A 24,978-nucleotide genomic window follows, 5' to 3' on the forward strand; every position below is an offset into this window, starting at 1 on the left:
TACTTGTTCCTCTCCTCACTTCTTCTTTGTTAAGTTCTGCATCTGACTCACAGTCTCTCTCCATCTCATCTCCTGCCCTCGTACTAAGGGAGTTCAGCACACATATTGATACTCCCTCAAACACCTCTTAACTTCCCAGTTCCTCAATCTACTCAGTTCCCATCACCCACTCCTCCACTCTACCTAAATTACACACACACACACACACACACACACACACACACACACACCACATATATATCTCATAAATATAAAATATAAATATATAAAATACTTTGGATCTTGCTATCACCCACAAGTATTCTTCCATGCTCATGAATTTAGAAATTTCTTCAGCTCATCATAATGTCTTATCATTGCATATTTCCTTCTGCTTTATGACCCCTAACCCTGTTCTTCATCCTCACCATGACTTCACATCCCTCTACTCCTATGTCCTTTTTCAGGCTATCATCCATGCCCTGGTTACACTCTACTCTCTTTCCTATCTTGACCCTTGTAGAACCATATATCCTTTATACATTAATCCTTTGCTCCCTTGTCCCATCACTGATTATGCCTTGCCAAATCCTAGCCTTAGGTTACTCCCACAGCTATTGGCTTCAGTCATGTTCACATCCTGCTAGAGAAAAATCATGAAAGCAAACTAGATTGGATCTACTACAAGTTTATGTTATATAATCTCAGTTGGGTTCTCACTGCAGCAAGGCAATCTTTTTACGCCTCCCTAATCAATTTGCTCCCTCATTTCCCAAAGCAGCTATCACAAACCTTTTTACCCATCCCTCTTCAAACCTCCCACGCTACTCCTTTCCCTATGCTCTCAGCTGAGAACCTAGCCTCATAATTTGATGAAATGGAGGCAATTCCCCAAGATCTAGCTCGCTCTTGTCTCTTCCTTCTTGTCTCGTATTACTCAGACTCTTTCACCCCATGTCATATGAAGAGATGACTCCTCTTCCTGCCAAAGCCATCTCCTTGGCAAGCGCCCTGATCCCATCCTATCCCATCTTTCCTAGCAAATTTTTCTCACTACTATCCTTACTTCCTCTTCAATCTCCCCCTATCTCCTGGTTGCTTCTCTGCTTCTTACAAATATGCCCGTACTTTTCTCATCCTTAAAAACTCTAATTTAATTCTATTATCCCTATTAGCTATTGTTCAATACCCCTCCTCCCCTTCATATCTTAACTCCTTGAGAAAATTATCTACAATTGGTACCTCCACTTCCTCTCCTCTTACTCTCTTCAACACCCTCTACAATGTGGCTTCCAACCTTATCATTCTCTCCAAATTTACGAGTAGTCTCTTCATTGCCAAATCTACTGGTCTTTTCTCAATCCAGATCCCCCTGGACCTCTCTGTAGCCTTTGCCACTGTCAATCACTTTCTTCAGCCAGATACACTCTCCTGTCTAGGTTTTCATGATACGGCCCTTTCCCACTTCTCCCTCCATAATTTCTTCTGAATCTCCTTTGCTAGATCTTCATCCAAGTCATGCTTGCTAATCATGAGTGTGTCCCAAGGCCCTGTCCTGGGTCCTCTTCTCTTCTCCTTTAATCTTGTGTCAATTGATGATTCCAGCAGCACCAATGGGTTCAATTATCATCTCTATGTAGATGATTCCCCAATCTATATACCCAGACCTAACCTCTCTCCTGAGCTTTAGTTTTTTCATCAATACCTGCCTTTTGGATAGCCTTAACTGGATGTTCCACAGATATTTTCACAAATCTAAAATTGAACTTATTATCTTCCCCACCTCTCCCTATAAACTTCCCTTTTCTGAATTTCCCTATTCTTGTTGAGGACACCAGTATTCTCCTAAGCATCCAGCTCATGATCTCTATGTCATCCTAAACTCCTCACTTACACTCACCCCATATATCCAATCAGGGGCCATCTCCAGTCATCCTGATCTATAACTTGCCACTTGATCCAGATGACTCCAGAGCAACAAGTGAGGCTGGCAACCTTGCACAGCCCTCCCTCACTTAAATCCAATTCACTTGCAAGTCATGGCATCACCTTCCTGATGTCATGGTCCTGTTCAAGAACAAAGAACAAGCAACAGCATCAACATATATCCAATCTGTTGTCAAGTCTTTTGGACTCTATGTTCACAATAATACCACCACCACCACCACACAACAACAACCACCTCACCTATATAATGCCTTCTCTCCAGTCACACAACTGCTATGCTGGTGTAGGCTTCATCACCTCCCACCTAGACAGAAGTCAATGGCCTTCTAGTTGTTCACCCTGCCTCATGTCTCTCCCTATTCCAGTCTATCTTTCACTTAGCTAACAAAGTGATCTTCCTAAATGCAGGTCTGACCCTCCTACTCAATAAAATCCAGTGGTTCCTCTTGTCTCCAGGATCAAATACAAAATCCTCCATTTGGCTTTTAAAGCCCTCCACAACCTGATCCCTTCCTACATTTCTAGTCTTCTTACTCTGTACTGGTCTCCATGTACCCATCCAGCCACATGGGCCTTCTTGCTATTGTTCCTCCTACATGATGACATAACATGCTTTTGAACTGGCTGTTCCCCAAGACTGGAATGCTCTCCCTTCCCACCTTTACCTCATGGCTTCCCTTCCTTCAAGACTCAGTTTAAATCCCACCTTCTGCAGGAGGCTTTTCTCAGTCTCCATCACTGTTGAGATAATCTTACATCTTCTAAAAAGAAGATGTATAAAAGTTTATCTTATGTGTACCTGGTTATTTACATGTCTCCCAATTTGAATGTGGGCTCCTCAAAGGTAATGAATATGTTTTTTTCTTTTCTTTGTAGTGTAACTTACATAGCACATAGCACAGTACCTGGTATATAGTAAGTGCTTAATAAATGTTCATTGACTGTCTGGAACTGGGATTTCTAGAAAGAGCTGTTAGAAAATTTCTGGAAGAAAGATGGTAGAAGAGGTTGAGCTGAGTTGACAGTGAGAATTTAGGAGTTTGTTCTCCATCTTTGGACCATGTGGAAATTCCAGGGTCAAGTTCTGAACTGGATTCCCAGATTTGTTCTGCCTTTCTCTTCTTCTCTGGAGGAAGACTAAAACCAGTGGCTATTGTTGCTTTTGCTGCTGCTATAGTCAACAAATAAATTACTGGACTGATGCAGACCATGGTTGGTGAAATGATCTAAGTGACCCCTCAGAGACAATTTTCTTTTCCTATGACTCCAAGTCAAGAAAAGAAGCAATTTCCATTAAGTGATCAATTCCCCCAAGTTTTTGCCTTACGCTCTTCCTTGTGAGGGGAATGATCCTCAATCAATAAAAAGACAATTTCTATTATAATTAGCAGTACTTATTGCAGGCCACATGGATTCATAAGCTTTACCCCTCCATTTGTGTTCTCTGTTTTTATTGCTATTGTTTATTCCCTGCTTTACATAAAGAAAACTATTGTCTGTTAATGTTCATTTTGTGGTTAATGTTATCACTGGGGAGTGAAGTTTGGGGGAAAGTATGAGTCCAGCAGTGACATATCTCACCTGAACATAAGGTTTGGGGAGACAGCAGAGGTGGTGATTCCTGTGCCATCATGGAAAGATGGCACTTTGATAAACACACTTTATGGAAATCATAAACAGTTTAAAGCATCTTATGATAGTAATCCCAAGCCAGCTCTAGTTGGTAAGTGGAAATAGTTTTAAGCAGAGAGATTAGTAACTGAAAATAAATCAAAAGCCCAAAGATATAGTAGTATACATTTCCAAACCAGCCTGGACCTGGGATGGGCAGGAATATTACTTTGTTAATCTTTTTTGTATTCTTCACTGGTGTTTATATGAGATTCCCATTCCTACCCTCACCCCCCTTTCTAAGATATCCCTGGTGATGGCTTCCTGTCCCTTATCATTATTACAGACAGTGCTAAATAGAAAGTTAGAAAGATAGGTAGATAAAAAAGATGTGTTAATAGGTATATAGAGAGGTAGCTAGCTAGCTAAATGGATAAATGGGGAGAGAGAGAGAGAGAGAAAGAGAGAGAGAGAGAGAGGGAGCATTTATTAAATTCTTACTATGGTATAGGCACTGTGGTTAACACTGGAAATACAAATAAAAGCATGCTGGACAGTTCTGGTACATGAAGAGCCAACAAATTACAAGAGCTCCAAACAACATGAGCATTTACGTGAGAGGGCATCCCATACCACCTGCCTTGGCCAGCAGTAATCTTGAGGTGCCCCCAGCCTCTCTGGGCTCCACCAAGCAGTCTTTCAACATTGTCTTCGCATTAACCCCTTGATTGTCATTTGTGAATGTGACAAGCATAGGCCTTCACACATGTTACTAATTAAAATGTTGAATGGCCCAAGGTCAGGGTCAGACCTCAGGAGCACTGCACTGAAGACTTCCATCCTGGTTGACATCAGTTCATTAATCACAACTCTTTGGACCTGGTCATTCTATCAGTTCTAAATCTACCTAACTGAACCATCGTCTAGCTCAAATGATTCCATCTTGTCAACAAATATCTCACATGAAGCCAAATACCAAATCCTGGTATATCATGTCTCTAGCATTCCCTGATCTAGCAACCCTGTCAAAAAACATTCTACTGATGGTGAGTTAGTAGAGAATTGTAGACTGTTGGAACTGGAAGAAACCTCAGAGTTCCCCTAAGCCAATCCCTTTATTAGACTGATGAGAGAACTGAGTCACAGAATCATAGATTTTAGAGGTGAAAAGGATCTCAGCAGCCATCTAGTCCAACCTCAAAGGAATCCCCACCGTAACATATTTCATATGCAGTCAGCCAGCTTTTGCTTGGAGATTTTCAAGAAGAGGGAACCTACCACCTCTGGAGGCAACTTATTCTACATCGAGACAGCGGTAATTTCTAGGAAATTTTTCCTGAAGTCAAGCCTAAATCTGTCCTCAATTTCCACCCATTCCTCCTGGTTCTGCCATGTAGGGCCAAGTGGAACAAATCTAATCCCTATTCCTCATGACAGTCCTTCAGATACTTAACCATAGCTATCATGCTCCCTGAGTCTTCGCTTTTCCAGTTGAAACATGCTCCATTGCTTTAACCAATCCTCATTTGGCATGAACTGAAGACTTTTCACCATCTGGGTTGTCTTCTTCTGAATGCTATCCAGCTTAATCAATATCCTTCACAAACTATGGTGCCCAGAACAAAACACAGTATTCAAAATGTGCTATGACTAGGGCAGAACACAACAGTATCATCACATCCTAATCCTTGGAACGCTCTCAATGAAGCCCAAGTTCACATTTGACCTTTTTGGCTACCACTCTATACTGCTGACTCATGTCGAGCCTACAGTCTGCTAGAACTAAGACCCAGAGGAGTGAGATGATTTCTCCAAGGTCACAAAGCTTGTTAATGGCAGAGCCAGAGTTATAACTCAGGCTCCCTGACCCCCTTCCCCTCCTCCCCACAATTCAGTCTTCTTTCCACTATGCCTAATTGTTTTCCCTGGGACATCATCTTTGTATGTAAAGGATAGTACACTGTGTTCCACTGCTTGTATGTAAGGGATAGTACGCTGTGTTCCACTGCTACACTGTACTTTGGACTCTTGATGGGACAGCTAAGTATTATCCATGGTATCAGGGTACAGGAAAAAACATGGAGGAATTTAATTTATGGATGATCCAAAACTCTCCTTTGAACTGAGAGTTTTGTCCTCTTCCTCCTCCTCCTCCCTAACCAATTCTAACAAGTAGCCAAAGGGAGTGTTTGGAATTTCATCTCCTGCTCTCTCCCTGCCCACTCCCTGGAGAGAAAATGGTCAAAAGGTGGGCAGTGGGAGAGGAGAGGTAGAGAGCAGCCAAGGGCCCGGATAATCCACAAGCTAGGTAGTGGGGAACCGGCCCCATGCTCTCCAGAGGAGAGAGCATCCTAGGACCATAAAGCCTCCTGCTTTCTTCTTGGCTAGGAAACCTTGGCCAAGCCCCTGGGGGAGGTGATGGGTGGCTGTGGGAAGTAAGAGGAAGCCAGCCTGCAGATTATTGAAGTGAAAATTGGCAGGATTTCCTAGGTACAAACAGCATCTTCTCTAGTTCCTGCTTGACTTCTCGGTGGGAGCATGTTGCTCTGTGTGTCTGGAATGAAGGGCTGTGGAGCTGCTATTGTCTGACTGTTGGCTACTCTAGTATTCTACCTTCTTTGAAGTGTATGGGAGGGAGTCTGGAAAAAAGTGTCTTTCTGGGATAGGACCCCCAGAAGGCCTGGAGGGAAGTCTGGCCTCCATCTAGTCTCTCTCCTTACGGTGACCATACTCTGGTCTCTTCCTGGGGATGAGAAATTGCTTTTAACCAAAGAACCACCTTCTTCCCAATGTCCCCCTTCCCCACCTTCAAGAAGCAGTTTCTCAAAAGAGGAACAACCCACTTACCTTTTCAATGACCCCCACTACCTTACAGCACCTCAGATTCTCCACTGCTGAGCTCAAGGTACGGATGGGCCGGAGCCTCAGGCTGCTGAAACCCTACATGGGAAAATGAGAGATGGGGAGACATGAGGCCTTGAGCCTGAGTGACGCAGGGAGCTTCCCTAGACTAGGACTTACTGCAACCTTGGCTCTGTGGCTATCCTTTTAGGAAGTGTGTCAAATGTCTGGGGCTGGATTTGAACTCAGGTCCTCCTGATTCCAGGGCCGGTGCTCTACTCACTGCACCACCTAGCTGTCTCTTATATAGGGTAATTTAAAAAGGGAAGGCACTAGATTAAGAAGAATCTGGCAAGGCTTCTTGCAGACAAGGAAGGGTCTTAGCTGAGACTTAAGGAAGCCAGCAGGGCAGAGGCTGCATGTCTGCCTTCACATCCATATTTCTGTCTCTCTTAAGTCTCTGAACCCTTCACTTCACTGGGATGGAGAGGGGACTCACAACACCTTCTTGCTTCTCTGCTAACTGCAGGCTCCTATTTTTTTTTAAAGCTAGCCAGGCCCTCAGGTTGTGGGTCTGTTGATGTTTTGGCTGTATCTCTTTCCCTGCTGTGTCCCAATGGGACACTGAAGAGAATGAATAGTATACTCTAGAGGGAATGGCATCAGATGAGTTGAGGGGGAGACTGAATAAAAAAAAAACAAGCAGACAAGAGTAAAGCTGTGGAGATCTCAAGGAAGGAAGAAGCCTCTAGAGGGTTTACCGTCATTTTTCACCAGGGGAAGTGACACCAAAATATTGGCCAGCTGTTGAAGTTAGTTTTCACTTTGCCTGAAAAAACTATGGAGTACGGAGCTGAGCCACAGTTTTCTGATGCGTATGAATAGGAGGTTGGATTAGACAACCTTTGAGGTTGCCTCCAGCTCCTAAAGGATTCATTGAGGAAGCATCATGAAGAAGAGAAGAAAGCTGGAGGGAGACAACAAAAGCCACCTCAACCTTTGCTCTTCCTACTAGTAGAGAACACTGGGCAAACACAGGGCTTTGGGAGCATGAATTGGGACCTTAGATTTGACCTCTACATTTTACACATGAGGAAAAAAGCCCAGAGAGGCTAAGTGACTTCCAAGGTCAAACATGTGACAGATGGGATTCAAATCCAGGTCCTTTGACTCCAAATCCAAGGCACTTTCAACTTCCATCAAAGGAGTCCCTTACAAGCTTAGATCTACAAGTGCTTCTGGGGATTTACATATATCTTCAGGATTAATTGTGTTCTTCAGTCCTTTCAGCTCTGTCTGACTATTAGTGGCCCTATGGCAGAGATATTGGAATGGTTCGCCATTTCCTTCTCCAGCTCATTTTACAGATGATGAAACTGAGGCAAACAGGGTTAAGTGACTTGCCCAGCGTCACACAGCTAGGAAGTGTCTGAGGCTAGATTTGAACTCAGGTCCTCCTGCCATTTTATCCACTGTACTATAATGGTGGCTTGCCTATTCGAGGGCTTCTGGTTTGATTTTTTTTCTCTTTTTAATAAAACATTCTTTTAAGCAACTGTGAGAATTCTGTCTTTGTTTACTGGAAGTTACCATGTACACATTTTCCTGGGTTCCTGGGATGTGAGCTTTGAGCCAAGAGAAGTGAGGAAAAAAACCCCAGAATGGACAAGTGACTTTAACGTCATGACTCTGACACATGGGTTATATTGGGAAACCATGTAAAGTTCTATTAGAATAATTAGACAGACGGGTGGCGTACTGGATAGAGAGCTGGATTTAGAGTCTGGAAGAGTTCTAAAGAGTTCTAATCTTGCCCACAATGCTTGGTGCCTATGTGAAGGTAAGTCGCTTAACCTCTCTACAACTCAGTTTCCTGTAAAATGAGAGTAACACTAGCACGTATCTCATAGCGTTGTTGTGAGGAGTAAGTGAGATAACACGTGCAAAGCACTTTGCAAACCCCAAAGCCACTATTGCCGTTTCTTCTCACATGGTGACATGAGGTCGTCGCTTTAAGGAATCCTGGAGACAGCTTATCTCCTTACCGTGCCAGGGCTGGTCCTGTTCCCCAGCGTCCTCTGCAGGTGGCAGTTGAAGATCTCTTCTGCCCGCCTCAGGTACTTGGTGATCTTCCTCTTCACCGCCTCACGCCGCTCTTTGTTGGGATCAACTGATGGAGAGATATTGATCACCCCCTGGGTTCTCAACCCCCGAAGGATGAAACCCCCTACCAGACCTGCCTTCAGAAGCACGAGTGAGTTGGGAAGGATGGGGAGACCACTGTGGGATATTCTAAGATGCCTCAGCCCTCAGTGTTGTCACTATTCTCCATGTTTCATATCTAGGGTCTGGAAGATTTATACTGCAGATGGGTAGAAATTGTAGTCTACAAGTTGGCTTTTGATGGTCAACCTCGCAGCTCTCCACCTTACCTGCTGTTGGAACCCCTCAACATCAGAAGAGCTAGGAAGGGTTAGGGACACCCACGAGCAAGAAAAGAAAAAATACAACAGATAACAACAGACTGGAGAGTAGAGAGGAGTACAGAAATGTGTGTGTTTCTTTGGAGGAGCCTCTAGAGTAGAGACCAATTAGTGGAGTCCTCTGATTAACTTTTTGAGCTTACAGAGAAGCACCCCTTTGTTTAAGATTTTGATTATATTTCATCTGTAAGGGATGATTTAATGAAAAGAGTAACCCTTCTGCTTTAGGCCTTTAAGAGGGAGTCTTAATGACAGAATTGCCCTCTTTTCTGAGACCAGAGATGTAAGAGTGGTCCCTTTGGGGCATTGGGGGTTAGCGTAACCATAGGAATGTGCTAGAGTTAGCTTGAACTGGCTTTCATTAAACCAGATTGTTGAATGTTCAGTGTGAGCATTTACATCTTGGAAATCAGCAAAATGCTACAAATCAGGGCTTGATTTAGGTTTTGATGCTTGTCTAGACTTAAGAAAATAATGGGGAAAATGTTAATAATGCAAATTAAACTTTAAAATACATACTTTTTGTTTTGGAGAGCCAGTTGTTAAATATTTACCACCATACTTCTGCCCAATTCCTATCCTTTACCCCTCACCCAAAGTGCCAAGAAGTCATCTCTAGCTCAGCTCCAAAGACCATTAGCCTGGGTACTAGGAGGCTATCAAGAGTTCCTAAGCCTGGAGACCCTGGATTCTGAGTAGCTGGACCAATCCCTAGTAAGGAAACATGGCAGTCATACATGCTTTGAATGATACAGCCCCAGGAGGGAAGAACCACACAACCAAGATGTAGAGGGTTCCTAAGCCTCCGCCTTCTAGAGAAAGCAGAGATCTTGGGCAGCCTTGGGATACCTCTCTAGCAACCCTAAGTACAAGAGCTCTAGGACTGAGATTTTTAGAGGAAGAAGGGCAGGTGGTGCTTGTCTCTTTGGGGGAAGAAGATTGTGCAAGTGAACACCATTCACATAGTTGAACAAATACTAAAGGACTAAAGCCAATATGAGGAAGCAAAAAAAAAAAATCTGGACTTTACCTTCCCTTACTATCATGAGTTATTTGACAATAAAGGTCTAATGGGAAGTGAACCTCATTCCCTCTCAAACACCATTCCGTAGTGGAATGAGGAAACTAGGAGTCAGAAAACTCGGGTTGAAGTCTTTCCTGGTTCTGCCATTCACTAGATAAGTGACCGGGCAAGTGACTTATCTTCTCTAGCAAAACCACGTTTATTTTCCTTCTTTGGGGGACACTAGTCTTTAGGGTAGTATCCTAAGGGTGAATATTTATATGGATCTTTGGGAGTAAAGGTAAGATTCATTCAAGTGTTAGGGGTTACCTGTCTAGGGAGCCCAGGTACATTTCCCTTCCAAGGGAACTACAAACCGTCAGGTTAGGATCTTAAAGCTGATTATTTATGTGGAACTGGAGTAAAAGTGACACTCAATGAAATGTCAATGGGGTTTTTCTTGGGAAAAACCTAACTTCATTCCCTTTCCTAGGGGAGTCCAAACTACAGGGTGTGCTATTTGTCTGGAGGAGTGACTTGTACACAATATATGCATGGTTACTTTGAGTGCTTGCGACGGACTAGGGATTCTTTTACCTAAGTCTGAGAAGACTCAAGCATAAGCAATTTTCACAGATTCCACTGAGGCAACTCTGAGTGAGAGCAAAATGAACCAGAAAAATATGACTTAGGAGGCCAACTCCGGGATTAAACCCACTCTATATAGAGGCCCAGAGTTTGGAATGCCGGGGTAAAGGTTACTCTAATAAGGTAAGAAAATTAACCCAAAGTGTTTCTAAGCTCTTGTTTTGAAACAACTCTTTTGCAAAGGGGGAAGAGGAAAAATTTGTCTCCATGACCAGTTTTCCTTTGAGGGTGGTCAGAAGGTTGCTTTCTCCCAGAAATGAATTTGTTCAGTTTACCTTCAACCTTAACCTTATTCCTTTGAAACACCATTCTGTAGAGCAAAGAGGAAACTAGGAGTCAGAAAACTTTGGTTGAAATCTTTCCTGGTTCTGCCATTCACTAGATGAGTGACTTGGGCAAATGGCTTATCTTCTCTAAGCCTCAGTTTTCTTGTCTGCGAAAAGGAAATTGTAATACCTGCTTTGCATATTAATAGACTGTTGGTGGAACTGTGCATTGGTATAGCCATTCTGTAAAGCAATTTGGAACTATGTCCCCTAAATCACTACACACTCTTCGACCTACTGATGCTACTAGTAGGTTTAAGAGAAAAGGATCCATGGGTACAAAAATAGCCATGGCAACGAAAAAGAAACTAAGGGGGTGCCCATCAATTGGGGAATGGCTGAACAAATTTTTGTATATTAATAAAATGGCATGCTATTATGCCATAGGAAATGATGAAAGGAGTGGTTTCAGAGAAACCTGGGAAGGTTTGTATGAAGTGATACAGAGTGAAATGAGCAGAACTGAGAGAAATATCTGTATTATATATCTATATGTATATCAATGTATGTGTATATATACAAACATATATAAACATAAATATACAATACACATATGTATATGTGTGTGTATACATACATACATATACATATATATAATACATGTATATAAACAAAATCACTGTAAAGACAAACAACTTTGAAAGACTTAAAAACTATAACCAATGCAATGACCAACAACAATTCCAGGAAAAGTGAAGAAGCAGGCTACCCACTTCCAGATGGAGACGTGATGAACAAGAGATGCAGAACAAGACGTGCATTTTTGGAAAAGGCCAATGCCAGAGTGCATTTTGCTTGACTGTGCATATTTGTCACAAGGAATGTATTTTGTTTTTTCATTTCTTTTGAGGAAGAAGGAAGGAGGTAGAGAAAATAGATACTAATTAAGTTTTACAAAGTAAACTAAAAGGTTTTTTTTAAAAGATACCTTCTTTTTTATGTGAAAGTACTTTCTAACCATGAAATGTTTTCATATACATTCATGCTATAATACATGTAAACTGTTGCTTTCCTCTCACCAGACAATTCACAGAGTCCTCTTCTTCTCCTTCTCAAGTTACCCAGTGCCCCCTCCCATATTCTCCAACTCCCCACACCCAGCCCCAGTACCTTGTACTCCATTGAGTAGCACATCGACCCCATTTTTATAGTGGTTGAAAGCTGCCTCATAGTCCTCGCTCACGTCCCGCTCAAGCGCCAGGCGGATCTGTTTGGCCGCGTCTACGAGGTAATCACGCTTGCCAATCCCATGAATATCAGGGCTCTCAGGAGACATGTGGTTTCGAATCTGCTCCAGATATACTTGGGCCTGGGACAGTGCTCGTGAGCAAGACTCGGTTTCCAGGCCTGAGGTGGGCTGTGGGGACACTTGACTCATGGTTCCACCATATGTAGAGTGCTCCTAACCTCCATTGCCACCTAGAGTGGGTACAGACAGGCATCTTGAGCCTCCCAGGCCTGGGACCCCTGTTCACCTCTATCTTCTCGCCAAGGGCTCTCCCTCCCCACCATCTCCCCGCTCTCCTATTTCAATTCCTCTTTAAATTCAAAACTGTCATTCACCAATGGGTCTTTCACAAAAGGCCCTGATCAGTGTACTCCCCATGGCTTATTAAGGATTAAATTATCTTGCTGGGGTCTTTGTATACAAGGGAGTGGTGGGGAAACTTCAGGGGAATGGGATGAAGGAGAGGGTCAGGCAGAGCTTACTGGGGAAGGCGTAGTTCCAGATATAGAGTCTCTGGCTGAACCAGAGCCTGATGGGACAATGTGCTGACCAATACTTAAAGAAGGCTCAACCCTAAAGCTCAGTCATCCATATTGTATAATTTCTGAGGCTTCCTAAAAGACCTTGCCTTGTTCCTGAAATGCTTTTGATGGTAGACAGTCTTTCATTCCACAGCTAGAAAGAAGATGCACAATATGGATGCTTCTGAAAGAGCAAATGGATTTGAATTCATACTAAGTTATGAATGACTATTACATCCTTTTCTTATGGTTTTGATAGAGGAGAAGAATAGAGAGTACTGAAATCCCGAAGGTTCAGGAGGAGGAGCTGTAGGAACGAAAATGAAAGACTGGGGCTGCCTTAGACAAATTCCGCTGAAATCGAATATAGTGATCCCTTGAGGCATATAATGGAAAGCATGGTGGATTTGGGGTTAGAGGATTTGGGGCTCAAATTGCAACTCTGATACTTTTTATCTGTGTGATAATCACTTATATCTCAACATTTCTGGGGCTCAATCTCATTGCCTGTTAATTGAAGGGGTTCATTAAATGATACTAAATACTCTATTTCCAATAAATATTTGTTGAATAAATTGAATTTAAAATTTTTCAGAAGGCTGGCCCCAGGTGGGAGTAGAGAGATGGGAGCTTCAGGTTGGCCAAGGTGGCTCAGTGGGTGGGGTGCTGGATTTGAATTCAGGGTGACCTGAGTTGGAATGCTGTCTCAGATACTAACCAGCTGTATGATCCTGGGCAAGTCATATAACCCTTCTCAGACTGTTTCCTCCACTGTAACATGAGAACAATAATGACGTCAATGTGACAGTGTTCTTGTAAAACTCAAATGACACAAGCTGTGAGAGAAGTACTGTGCAAACCTTCAAGTGCCATATAAATGTGAGCCCTTATTGTTGTTATTAACACAGCCTCTGACATCCCTCCCAACTCTGAGTCTTGTCAGCTTCTGGGAAGCCACCATCAAACCTCTAAGCCACTTCTGCTTTTCCCTGGTCTCCTAGCCAAGAGGAAGTGAGCAAGATGGAGCTGAGCCAGGCAAGGGTGAGGGAGTGGAAATCACCCACAGACCCAGGCAGCTGTGAGTTGAACCCTTAGCACTTGGGGTATAGGGACCCCAATGACCCTAAAGCCTGGAGGAAGGGAGGGCACATCCTTTACCCCAAAGCCCTGGCTGAGAGGGAAATGCAATTACTTTTGGCTGTTAAGCCCAGCTTTAGCTGTTTTCCGGAAAAGAAACCCTGGCTGGACTTTGATGCAATGGGCTTCGACACAGCTTTTCTGGGGAACCCCAGTTCTGGGTCTCTGAATCAGCTGTTTCAACCATAGGTTCAAGTGACCTTAGCAGGTTTCCAAGTTCTAGTGCTCTGGATGTCACTAGAGCCCCAATGGACCAAGTGATTATGGGAAAGGGTGAAAGGAGATGATTACAGGTAAAGACCTTGCCAAACTAAGAGAGGCAAGCCGTCTCTGGGGATCCTGTTTGTAGCATGTAATTAGGCCTAATGTTGAATGCACTGACATGCCAGCTAGCATCCGATGGTCTGCAAATTCCCTGCACAACCCCGATCTGTTCCTGTGGAAAAACCAGACTCAGTATTTGGATGATAAACAGGGCCTATGAAGAGACTAGGCTGGCAGGTCCCACCCAGCTAGCCAAGGCCTGCCAGGGGGCGGTGCCTCTCCTGAAGCCCCCCACTTCCCAGGTGGTGGGATGAGGAGGGGTGCACAGGTTGAAAGCAAGGTGGCAAGGAGGCTTGGGAATGTATGCGGCCAAGTCAAAGTGGAGAGCACCCCCTGCCCCACCCCACCGTGCAGAAGGAAGAAACGTGAGGCAAGCACCCTACCTGTTCAAACCATAAGCTTAGTTTTGTTCGTGCAGGCTGAAGTCATCTCTGCTACCGCTTCCCCTCCAAGCAGCCTGACCCTGAATCCCAATGGAGCATCTCTGCCTTAACTCTCCAGGCAGGTGTAAGCCTCTAGCTGGGGTGCAACGGCTCTATGATTGGCTGCAGATGATCTCATCCTCTTTTAGTTAGAATAAAGCAGCCAATGACCAGGAAGCTGACTTTCAGCTGGCCTCTTAAAGATGCAGTGTCAGTGGGTACCGGAATGCTTGGGGGTTTGGCCAGGGATGGGAATGGAGTGAGGGTCTGGAGGGGGATGGGGTGCCCCAGGGAGATCAGGAATGGAAAGAAGGAAGGGGAGGGAAGAAAGAAGGAAATGGAGCAGGGAGAGGGAGGGGGGCAGAGAATGGAGGGAAACAGGAAGATGTGGGGAAGAGGGAGGTAGCAGAGAATGAGGGAAGGAGGAGAGGGAGGAAGAGAGGGGAGAGGGCTGAAAGAACAGGGGAAAGTAGGAGGGGGAGAGAAGCATGGGACAGGGAATGGGGGAGAGAGGGAGGGGAGGAGAGTGCAGTCAGTGAAGGGAAAAGCACCAAATGGGGAAAGAGGGGTGGGGGTGGGGAATGGGAGAGAAAGAAGGAATGGGAGAGAGAGAGAGAGAAGGGGTCAGGGAATGAAGGGAGAGGGAAGAGGGAGAGGGCTTGTGAGAGGATGCTTCATTAGTCTGGGATGATAGTGTCACATTTCAAGAATATTTTCAGTGAAATTACTCATTCAATGCCTGCTACAGTGGAATTGACCTACATGGTCAGGACCAGTTCCTAAAGAATGATCTAAAACACCCCAAACTTATATGGGTTTGAACATTGGAAAGGGTTGGAGAGAGACATCCACATCCTTCTCCTCTTGCCTTTTGTTTGGAGCCTGCTTCTCAAGGGATGGGACACCCACAATGCCCACCGTTTTATATTTAGGTCAGATCCTCTTGGACTTGACTATGCGGCCGCTTGAGGTCAGGTCAGATCTAGTGTCCTATTTATGGCCTTTCTTCGAGGAGGTCCCCTCCAGACCTCCCTTCCACTAATGACCTGAAACCTGCTATTGAAGTGAACCCCAAACCTGCTATTGAAGTGAACCCCAACTAGTCTTACTTCTGAGGCAGGAGCTTGGATGGAAGTAGTCTCTAGAGTTCCACAACACAAACAGGCTCAACATCTGCATCCAGGCAGCTCCACCCAGCTATCAGCCTTGGAGACCCAGGAAAACAAGCAGGAGACTATCATTCTTCATGTGACTGAGGAAGCCTGGGCGGGTGGCCCCCAAAGCACAACTGTGATCGAAATATAGCTCATGGGAAGCCTTTCCTGATCTCTTGGCTGTAGATCTCCCCACCCATCAAATTTATACCAAATAAATATCTAATATTTATTTTGCAGGCATTTGTCAACTCCTCCAATACAATGCAAGCACCCAGAGGTCAAAGGCTATTTCCTGTCTCATTATTCTCAGTACCTAGCACAGTGCCTGGCGCCTTCACTGACCCTCAATAAATACTTGTTGACTGACTGGGAAAGAATGGGTGGGAGAGAGATAGAAGGCAAGAGCTGACTCAGTCTTGGATGCTATCCCGTGATGGATAGATGGGCTGTTACAGAAAGAAACGGAGGGCAGAGAGAGAAGAGTGGGAGGGTTTTCCTATGTGAGGAGACCTCAGTGCCTCACACATAAGTCTCATTCATTCATTCATTCATTCGTTTGTTCATTCAACTCCGAGAGCCAAATGGACAAATGAGAATTGCATCCCAAGATGATGTGAGTGTGGGTTAGGACTAAATCTGGAAGGTGCAGCTTTCCAGTAGCACAGTAGACAGAACACCAGCCATGGAGTCAGGAGGACCTGAGTTCAAATCCAGTCTCAGACACTTGCTAGCTGTGTGACCCTGAGCAAGTCACTTAATCCCAATTACCTCCAAAAGATGGAAGCTAGAGGCAGCCAAGACACCGTGGGGGCAGGTAGGAGGAATAATAGTAATGATAGCTAGCATTTATTTAGAGTTTTAAGGCTTGCAAAACACTCTGCATGCATTATCTCATTTGATTCTCACAACAACCCTGGGACATATATTTTTTTTAATTCCTATTTTATAGATGAGGAAACTCAGGCATAGAGAGGTTAAGTGACTTACCCAGGGGATCATATAGCTAATTTGAGGTAGGATTTGAAATCAGGTCTTCCTGACCTATATTCTATGCACTGTACCACCTAACTGCACTAGGAAGCTAGGAATGTCCAGTTCTCCCCATAGAGACAGGAGCATGCAAGACATTGTAACCATAGTAAGTTCATGAACAGTGAGAGGGTTAAGACTGCTTGGCAACCATCTTCTGAACCTGAGTGCCCTCACATCACTGGGTCCAGCACAATGTCACCTGGCTGTACGTTGGTGCAGTGGAAACCAAATTAGATTAGGAGTCAGAGGCTCAGGTTCTAGTTTCATCCCCTTCTCTACCTGTGTGACCTTGTACAAACCAAGGGTAAGGGAGCACTGGGCTTGGAGTCAGGAGCAGCTTGGGTTTGAATCCTTCCAAGATCATTTACCAATGGTTCCCTATATCTGTTTAGTCCTTCCATTGATGTTGCCTGTTGTATGTATTTGTTGGAGAGTATGCTCCAGCTTTTGGGTGGAGACAGCTTTTTTGCAGGTTATAATTTGTTGCAACCTTTCTCACTGAGCCAATTCATTAAATGGGCATGTCTTAGAATTAAAGACTCTCAGAGCTGGAAGGTGTTTCCACACCTATTTACTCCAAACTGTACCTGAAGAGGAAGCTAGTCTAGAACATACCCAACAAGTGGTCATCCAGCCTTTGCTTGAAGACCTCCAGGGAGGAGGAACACACTATCTTAGTAGGTGGCCCAAATTTGCCATTCTATAATTTCCACTTGTTGCTCCTAATTCTGTCATTTGAGGCCAAGAAAAACAAGACTAATTCTTCATCTATATGGCAGCCATTCAAATGTTTGAAGACATCTATCATGACTCCCATAAATCTCTTCTCCAGGCTAACCAGCCCCATTTCCTTTAACTGATTCTCATAAAGCGTGATTCCAAGGCCCTTCATCATCTACTGCCCTCAGGATGTTCTCCTGGTATCTATGTAAGGGTGTTCCATTAAGCTGAAGGTGGCCCACCCACCTCCCTCTAACTCATGAACAGGCTAGGAATGTGTGCGATTAAGCTGGTAGAAGAGAAAATCACCTTGACCCCTGGGTTGAGGTCATCTTAGTAGATATCCACTCATTTAGATGGGAGAACTCAAGAGGCCTGGGGTTTAGAAACTGGGGAACCAAGAACCCTAGAGCTATTGGGCAGTCATTGGGGAAAATAACCATTACTTTGTTAATTGTCTAGACCTCAGAGATTAGAATTGGGATACATATGAAATTCTCATCCTAATTTGGGGTGAAATCTCTGACCAAGAACCCCTAGAACAGGAAGAGGGCCCCCAAAAAGACTAAGCCTGAAGGCATGAGCAAGCTGGGAAGCCTCTGTTCTTTATTCTAAAGAACTTGGCACCTGGGGCAGCTAGGTGGTACAGTGGATAGAGCATTGGGCTTGGAATCAGGAAGATTCATCTTCATGAGTTCAAATCAGGCTTTAGACACTAGCTGTGTGACCTTGGGCAAATTGCTTAACTCTGCCTCAGTTTCCTCATCTGTAAAATGATCTGGAGAAGGAAATGGCAAACCACTCCAGCCTCTTTGCCAAGAAAACCCCAAATGGGGTCACGAAGAGTAATACATGACTGAACAGTAGCTGGCATCTGGGGCTGAGGATGTCCAGCTGGGAGATATGAAGCTTCCAGTAGTGAAGACTTTGAGGGCCCAAGACAGAAGAACTTGAAGAAAGGCTTTTTCCTAAAAGAGAATGACAATGCCCACTCTTATCTTGAAGGAGACACAAGGATTTCAGCTAAGCCACAAGCTTGAGGGAGTGGAGCAATTTATAGAGAAGCATTGGGTGGAGACTAGATGTCCAGGAGGGCATCATTCAGTAGAAACTACAGCTCTCACAGAGTGGACTTTGATGGAGACCATGTCTCCAGCAAAAGAGCTTCAAGCAGGGACTCCCAGACCAGAGGGGAGCAGACCCAGTGGGAGCAATGACATCTCTAGATGTGACTAGAAGACACATCAGTAGGCCCCAAGGAATTAGTTGTCCTCCCAATGCATGTACCCTGGCCACACATATTTCCTACATGTCTGCTTCTTCACATATGTTCCCTATATCTTTCCTCTCTTTCTATTGATGTTGTCTGTTGTATATACTTGTTGGAGAGTGTGTCCCAGCTTTTGGGGGGAAAACAGCTGTTTCACAATTATAATTCGTTGAAACTTTTCTCATTAAGCCAATTCATTAAATTGTTTTATAGGCAGCTTAGTGGTGTAGTGGATAGAGCACTAGGTCTGGTGTCAGGAAAAAATGAGTTCAAATCCACCTCAGACACTTAATAGTTATGTGACCCAAGTCATTTATCTCTGCCTCAGTTTCTTTATCTGTAAAATTGGGGATAACAGTAGCACTTACTTGGTTGGGTTGTTGTAAGGATTAAAGGAGTTAATATTTGTAAACATCCTAGTGTGTAGGGGATACTTAGTGAGTGTTTGTTTCCCTTTTCCCTTTGTTTTGAACTAATTATGTCCTCTGGCTGAGTACTACGATGGTTTTGGAGCATCTACACCTTGATCTTGGGGTAGCCTTTCTCTGGGGAACCTGCCCTGTGAGTTCCTGGAGATGCCTCCAAGTGCTACATCATTGTCCTTCCTAAGCTGTGGTGCTTAGTACTGAAGGTAACATTCTGGAACGCTGGCCAGTAGACAGCCACTTCCTTATTCCTGAATACTGCGCTTCTCTTTATTAATCATATTAATAGCACGTATATAGCACCTTACATACATTTTCTCATCTGACCCTCACGACAACTCTGGAAGATCGTTTACTATTTAGTCGTTTTTCAGTTGTGTCCAACTCTTTATGACCCAGTTTGGGGTTTTCTTGTTAAAGATACTGGAGTGGTTTTCCATTTCCCTCTCCAGCTTATTTTACAGATAAGGAAACTGAGGTAAACAGAGTTAAGTGACTTGCCCAGGGTCAAACAGCTAGTAGGTGTCTGAGGCTGAATTTGAACTCATGAAGATGAGTCTTCCCGACTCCAGGCCCAGTTGTGTTGGTAAGCAAAATGGGCTCTTAGCACTTAGTTCAACAAGTGCCCTTGAAGAGTTTGGTTTGTTTCCTTTGAGTAATTCAGTGTATTTCATTGAGCCTTACTAGGTGCTAAGCCCCAGGCCCAAACCTCTATTAGGTGTAGAACCTATGTGGATGTGGATTGGTAACTAAGGTGGGGCCCAAAGTGGGGCCAAATCAGGGGAGGGCCTAGTTTACAAATAAGTTTGAGTGATAGGTTTGGGACATCAGAGGCTCTTAGACCACGTGGGTTTAAGTCACTTCTTTGTGACGATTTTAGGTCTAGGTCACGTGGGTAAGTCGCATGTGTGATTCACCCCTGACGCTGAAAAAGATGTAAAACCAGGGGTTGGCCTTCTCTTCTTTGGAGCTCTTACCCACAGCAGTGGTGGCTCACATGACTCTGGGCCAGCCCTTGTTCTGAGCTCCCAGGCTGAACCTAGATGTTGGTAACTATGAATCTGTATTTGGTCTGTCTGTTGATGTTTGTAATTTGTTTGTAATTTGCTATGAAGTTCAAGGTGCTGGTTTTTCCCCTGAACTAAGTGAATGATATTTGTATGGTAAATTAAAGTAAGCTTGTCAACCCCTTAACCTTCCTTTCCTTAGTTAAGCAGATCAAAAGAACCTGTGCTTTGGCAGCTTTCTGGGTGCTGGCTGTTGGTGGATCTTACACTCCCACAGAAGCTGCTAGCTGGATTGTTGAAACACCAGTACCCACCTAGCTGTCCTTGAAGTAGGTGCTATTAATATCCCCATTTTTACAAGCGTGGAAATTGAGGCATAGAGTATCTGATACTACAGCTCAGGTCTTCCACACTCCAAGTCCAATAATCTATGCGTGTATTACTTAGCTAAGAGCTCATTAGGTATTTTCATATGATATCATCATATCATAAACGTAGACTCTTATTAAACTTACAATCCACTGAAACTCCCATGTTTTTTTTCAGATATATTATTATTTAGTCATGCCATCTGGTTGCAATGGTTAAGAGTGCTGGGCTTGGAGTCAGGAAGACCTGAGTTGGAATCCTGCCTCAGACACTTAATAGCCTTATGTAATAAAGATAACACAATAACAATAGCGCCCACCTCCCAAGGCATTTGTGAGGCATAAATGAGATAGCATATGTACAGCCCTCAGCAAACCTTAAAGCACTGTGTAAATGCTAGCTATTCTATGGTTATTAATTATTAATTAATTCTTATTAATGACACATTGCCGAGGTTGAGATTTCAAATCACTTTGCAAGTGTAAAACTATTTTTTATCAATATTGAATTTTATTTTATTAGATTTGGCCTAATATTCCGACCTGTCAAGATTTTTGAAATCTTTGTTATCATCCGATGTGTTAGCTTCCCTGCCAGCTGCGGGCCATCTGCAACTATGATAAATGACACCATCGAGGTCTTTATTCAAGTCATTGATAAAAAAGTGAAGCAGCACAGATTCCTAGGGCAGTTCATCTGTCTGAGTTTCAATTTCCTCATTTGTAGAATGAGAATAATGAATAATAATGATAGTACTGATTCCACAGGGTTGTTGGGACGATCCAATAAGATAGCGCATGTTTGTTACAAGTTGGAAACCTTAAAGCACTTTATTGTTATTATCAATCACTTTTCCTTCCGGTTCTTGGGTTTCCTCATGTGTCAAATGGAAATAATCTAAGACCTTCTCTGTGTCATCTGTGTCAAAGCACTAAGGCATCATCATTGTCACTCTCAGAAAGTAGGACCTGTCTGGAGGAGACAGTGGGTACGCAATGACTGGCGTCTGCCCGAAGCTGTCAGCATGACAGCTCATGTTACCGTGATGCCTTCACAGAGGCACATGGGTGGTCTGAGCAGATGGTGCATGTGTGTGTGTGTGTGTGGGAGAAAGGGGAGGAGGAAGGAGAGAGGAGGTGGAGAAGGAGGGAGGGAAAGGAAGGGGGAAGGAGAGAGTGGAGGAGGGGAAGGGGGAGGGGGAGAAGGAGGGAGGGAAAGGAAGGGGGAAGGAGAGAGTGGGGGGAGGGGGAGGGGGAGGGGGAGAATCAGGGACAGAGAGGGAAGGGAGAGGGAGAAGAAAGGTGGAGAAAGAGGGAGGGAAAGGAAAGTAAAAGGGAAGGAGAGAGTCAGGGGGAAAGTGGGAAAGGGGAGTGAGAAGACAAAGTAAAGAAAGAGACAGAGAACTGCCCCCTCCTCTGAGCTTGACTACTGTCTGTTGGAGGAGTATTGTGCTGAGACTGAATCAGTTAAGGAGGAACCCTCATCCCCGCCACTGGTAGGTAGGCTCTTGCTGAATAGGGAAACTGGTACAGGATTTCAGGCAGCTAGGTAGCCCAGTGAATAGAGCACATAGCTTAGAGGCAGGAAGACCTGAGTTTGAATCTGGCCTCAGACACTTGCTAGCTGTGTGACCCTGGGCAAGTCAATTAACATCTGTTTGCCTCAGTTTCCCTTTCTGTAAAATGGGGATAATAATAGCACCTGCCTCCCAGGTAAGAGGATCAAATAAGATAATAATTGTGAAGCATTTAGCACAGGTAAGTGCTATATAAATATTAGTTAATATTATTAGGGTTAAGGTTCTCTTCCAATGCAACATCAACAGAGTCTCTAAGAGGAACAGTGAGTGAAGAAGTGATAAGATGCATCTTCTCACTTCCTGTAAATGAACTGCTTCCATAGACCAAGAACACACCAACCTCTTGGAAGACACCCTGGTCAGACTCCTGGATAGAGGCCTGATCAGAAGATGGGGCCTATTTGCCTATGAGTCAGCTGTCTGCGGGAGGGAAAGTACTCTAGGCTTACCTCAGAAAGTTCCCTTTCTCCTAAGATGTGCAGACTGGGACACCCATCCTGTCTGGGTCTTTGGCTTCCCTAAGAGTATGTGGAGCTCATCCTTTCTGCTTCTCCAACATCTTTGTCCGTAGTTTCTCTAGGGTCCTGAAATAGCCACTCTCCTCCTCTCCCTTCCCTTTCCCCCCCCTCCCCTCCCTTCTCCTCCTCCCCTCCCCTCCCCTTCCCCAAGTCCCTCCTCAACTGGCCAATGTGGTTGTTATTGTGTCGTTTCATTCATGTTTGATTCTTTGTGACCCCTTTGGTTTTGTGTTGTTTTTTTTTTTTTTGGCAAAGATACTGAAGTGGTCTGCCATTTCTTTCTCCAGATCATTTTACAGATGAAGAAACTGAGGCAAACAGGGTTAAGTGACTTGCTCAGGGTCACATAGCTAGTAGGTGTCTGAGGCTGGATTTGAGCGTATGTCCTCCTGACTCTAGGGCTGACACTCTATTCACTGTGCCATCTAGCTGCCCCTGGTACCAGCCAGTACCTAGGTGTTTAAGGAATGGAAAATAATTTTATTATAAAGTAAAATAAAGATGAAAAACAAAACATACTTGGGAAGGCAAATGCTCCAAAAATACTGCATGATACATTTCCAAAGCCAAATACCATTGAGCATGTGATTATTTACTGGGTGAGGGATCACTTGTTCCCAACTTCCTCAATCCATTAGTGGAGACAGTTAATAGTTGAAAAGATGCCCAGAGCCAGAGCCTGGGTGCAATGGCACTGAATGGAGCGATTGGAACTCCCCACCTCTATAACCACAGGGCTTCAGAGACACACTTACCCTTCTACTCCAACTGGGTGATGAGGTTCAGGAGCGCCTTGATGAGGAGTATTCCCAAGACTACTAATTCTGGAACCCAGTGGACAACTGTGGATGTTTGGGATTGCTGTTATGAGCCATCCTGCCTCCAAGTAGAACCCTCACTAGCAATTTTTGTACCAGGGTCTAATAGCACAAAATGTGTCTGGGGCAAGGAGATTTACTTGTTGCTATTATGGTTGGCCGTGGGGGTGGGGGAAAGGATCCTAGGAAAGAGATTACATAGGGTGTAACCAGAGATGCCATCTGGTGGCTTGTATTTTAACTATTTATTCTTCTTATTTTTTGCTGCCTTAATGCTAAACTCAATTGTTTCTTAACAGCTGAAAGACTACAAATGCTATCAGTACCATCTTAGTTTCAGCTCTCTGGGGCAAAGTCCCACTTGCTCCACCCTCGTTAGAGCTCTGCTTCAATACCTACCCTCCACCTGTCATATCCCTTTTATACACACTTCATTCCTCTACCCACTCTGTATTTTCCTTCTCTCATGCTCCTATCCTATTTTCCTTTTAGTGGGGTCAGGGAAGAGAACAGAGTCTTTGAGCCAGTGAACTTGATTTTCATTCCTGGGAAAATTCTAGAAAGGATTATTAAAGAGGTAGTTAGCAAACATCTAGCAAAGGAAGGGGCAATACTGAAGAGCCAGCATAGCTTCATCCAGAACAGGTCATACCAGATTAACTTTATTTCTCTTTTTGTTTTGGATAGGCTTACTAAATTGGTGGATTAGAGAAAACGGGCAACTAGGTGGCTCAGTGGATAGAGGGCTAAGCCTGGAGTCAGGAAGACCTGAGTTCAAATGTGGCCTCTGGCACTTACTAGCTGGGCGACCCTGGACAAGTCACTTCACCCTGTTGGCCTCAGTTTCCTTATCTGTAAAATGATCTGAAGAAGGAAATGGCAAACCATTCCAGCGTCTTTGCCAAGAAAACCCCAGATGGGGTCACAAAGAGTCAGACGCAACTGAAAATGACTGAACAACAACAAAAATGAAAGAAATGCCATAGATATAGCTGCGGATAAAACTCATACTTGACTTGCGGAAAAGACAGCTGTGGATGAGTGCTAGTTATAGTTAAATTAATTTGGACTTGGCAGATTGGCCAGACTCAAAGGAGGCATCCAATGGAGTTAGCAGAGATCTTCCTTACCCCTGTGCCACTTCATAGTTTTTTTTTTATCAGTTACCTAGATAAAGGCATACTCATTAAATTGGCAGGTAGCACCGAGCTAGAAAGGAGAGCTAGCAGCCTGGATGCCAGTGAGGATCCAAGAGATCTTACCAGGCTGGGGCCTGGGCTCATCCAATGAAATCGAATAGAGATAAGAGTCCTACACTTGGTTTAAAAACCAACTTCACGAGTACAGGATGAATGAGGCACGGTCAGATTGCAGTTTGTCTGGGGGGAAAGGGGATCTAGGGATTTCAGTGGCCCACAAGCTCAGGGTGAGTCAGGGGTGTGATGGGGCAGGCACAAAAGCCAGCGCAAGTTTGGGCTGTGTTCAGGAAAGCCCAGCTTCCAAAAAGCAGGAGATAATAGTCCCTTTGTATGCTGTCGTGATCGGATCACCTCTGGACTACTACATTCCATTCTGGGTGCCACAATAAGAAGGACAGCCAGGACGGGGATGGG

General features: G+C 44.3%; 1 protein-coding gene across 1 annotated transcript in view; it reads right to left on the reverse strand.

Moving 5' to 3' along the window:
- The window catches only part of RPS6KL1 (ribosomal protein S6 kinase like 1), a 39,706-nt gene extending 22,931 nt beyond the window's left edge, over window positions 1-16,775 (reverse strand). The window contains exons 1-4 of the mRNA XM_036736214.1: window positions 16,749-16,775; window positions 11,949-12,195; window positions 8,424-8,548; window positions 6,385-6,477 (exon numbers count right to left, since the gene is read on the reverse strand). Of these exons, the coding sequence (XP_036592109.1) occupies window positions 6,385-6,477; window positions 8,424-8,548; window positions 11,949-12,195; window positions 16,749-16,775 (492 nt within the window). The remainder of the gene's footprint in view (window positions 1-6,384; window positions 6,478-8,423; window positions 8,549-11,948; window positions 12,196-16,748) is intronic.
- Window positions 16,776-24,978: the final 8,203 nt, after the last annotated feature.

Source organism: Trichosurus vulpecula, chromosome 8, assembly GCF_011100635.1.
Source record: "Trichosurus vulpecula isolate mTriVul1 chromosome 8, mTriVul1.pri, whole genome shotgun sequence".
Taxonomy (NCBI): Eukaryota; Metazoa; Chordata; class Mammalia; order Diprotodontia; family Phalangeridae; genus Trichosurus; species Trichosurus vulpecula.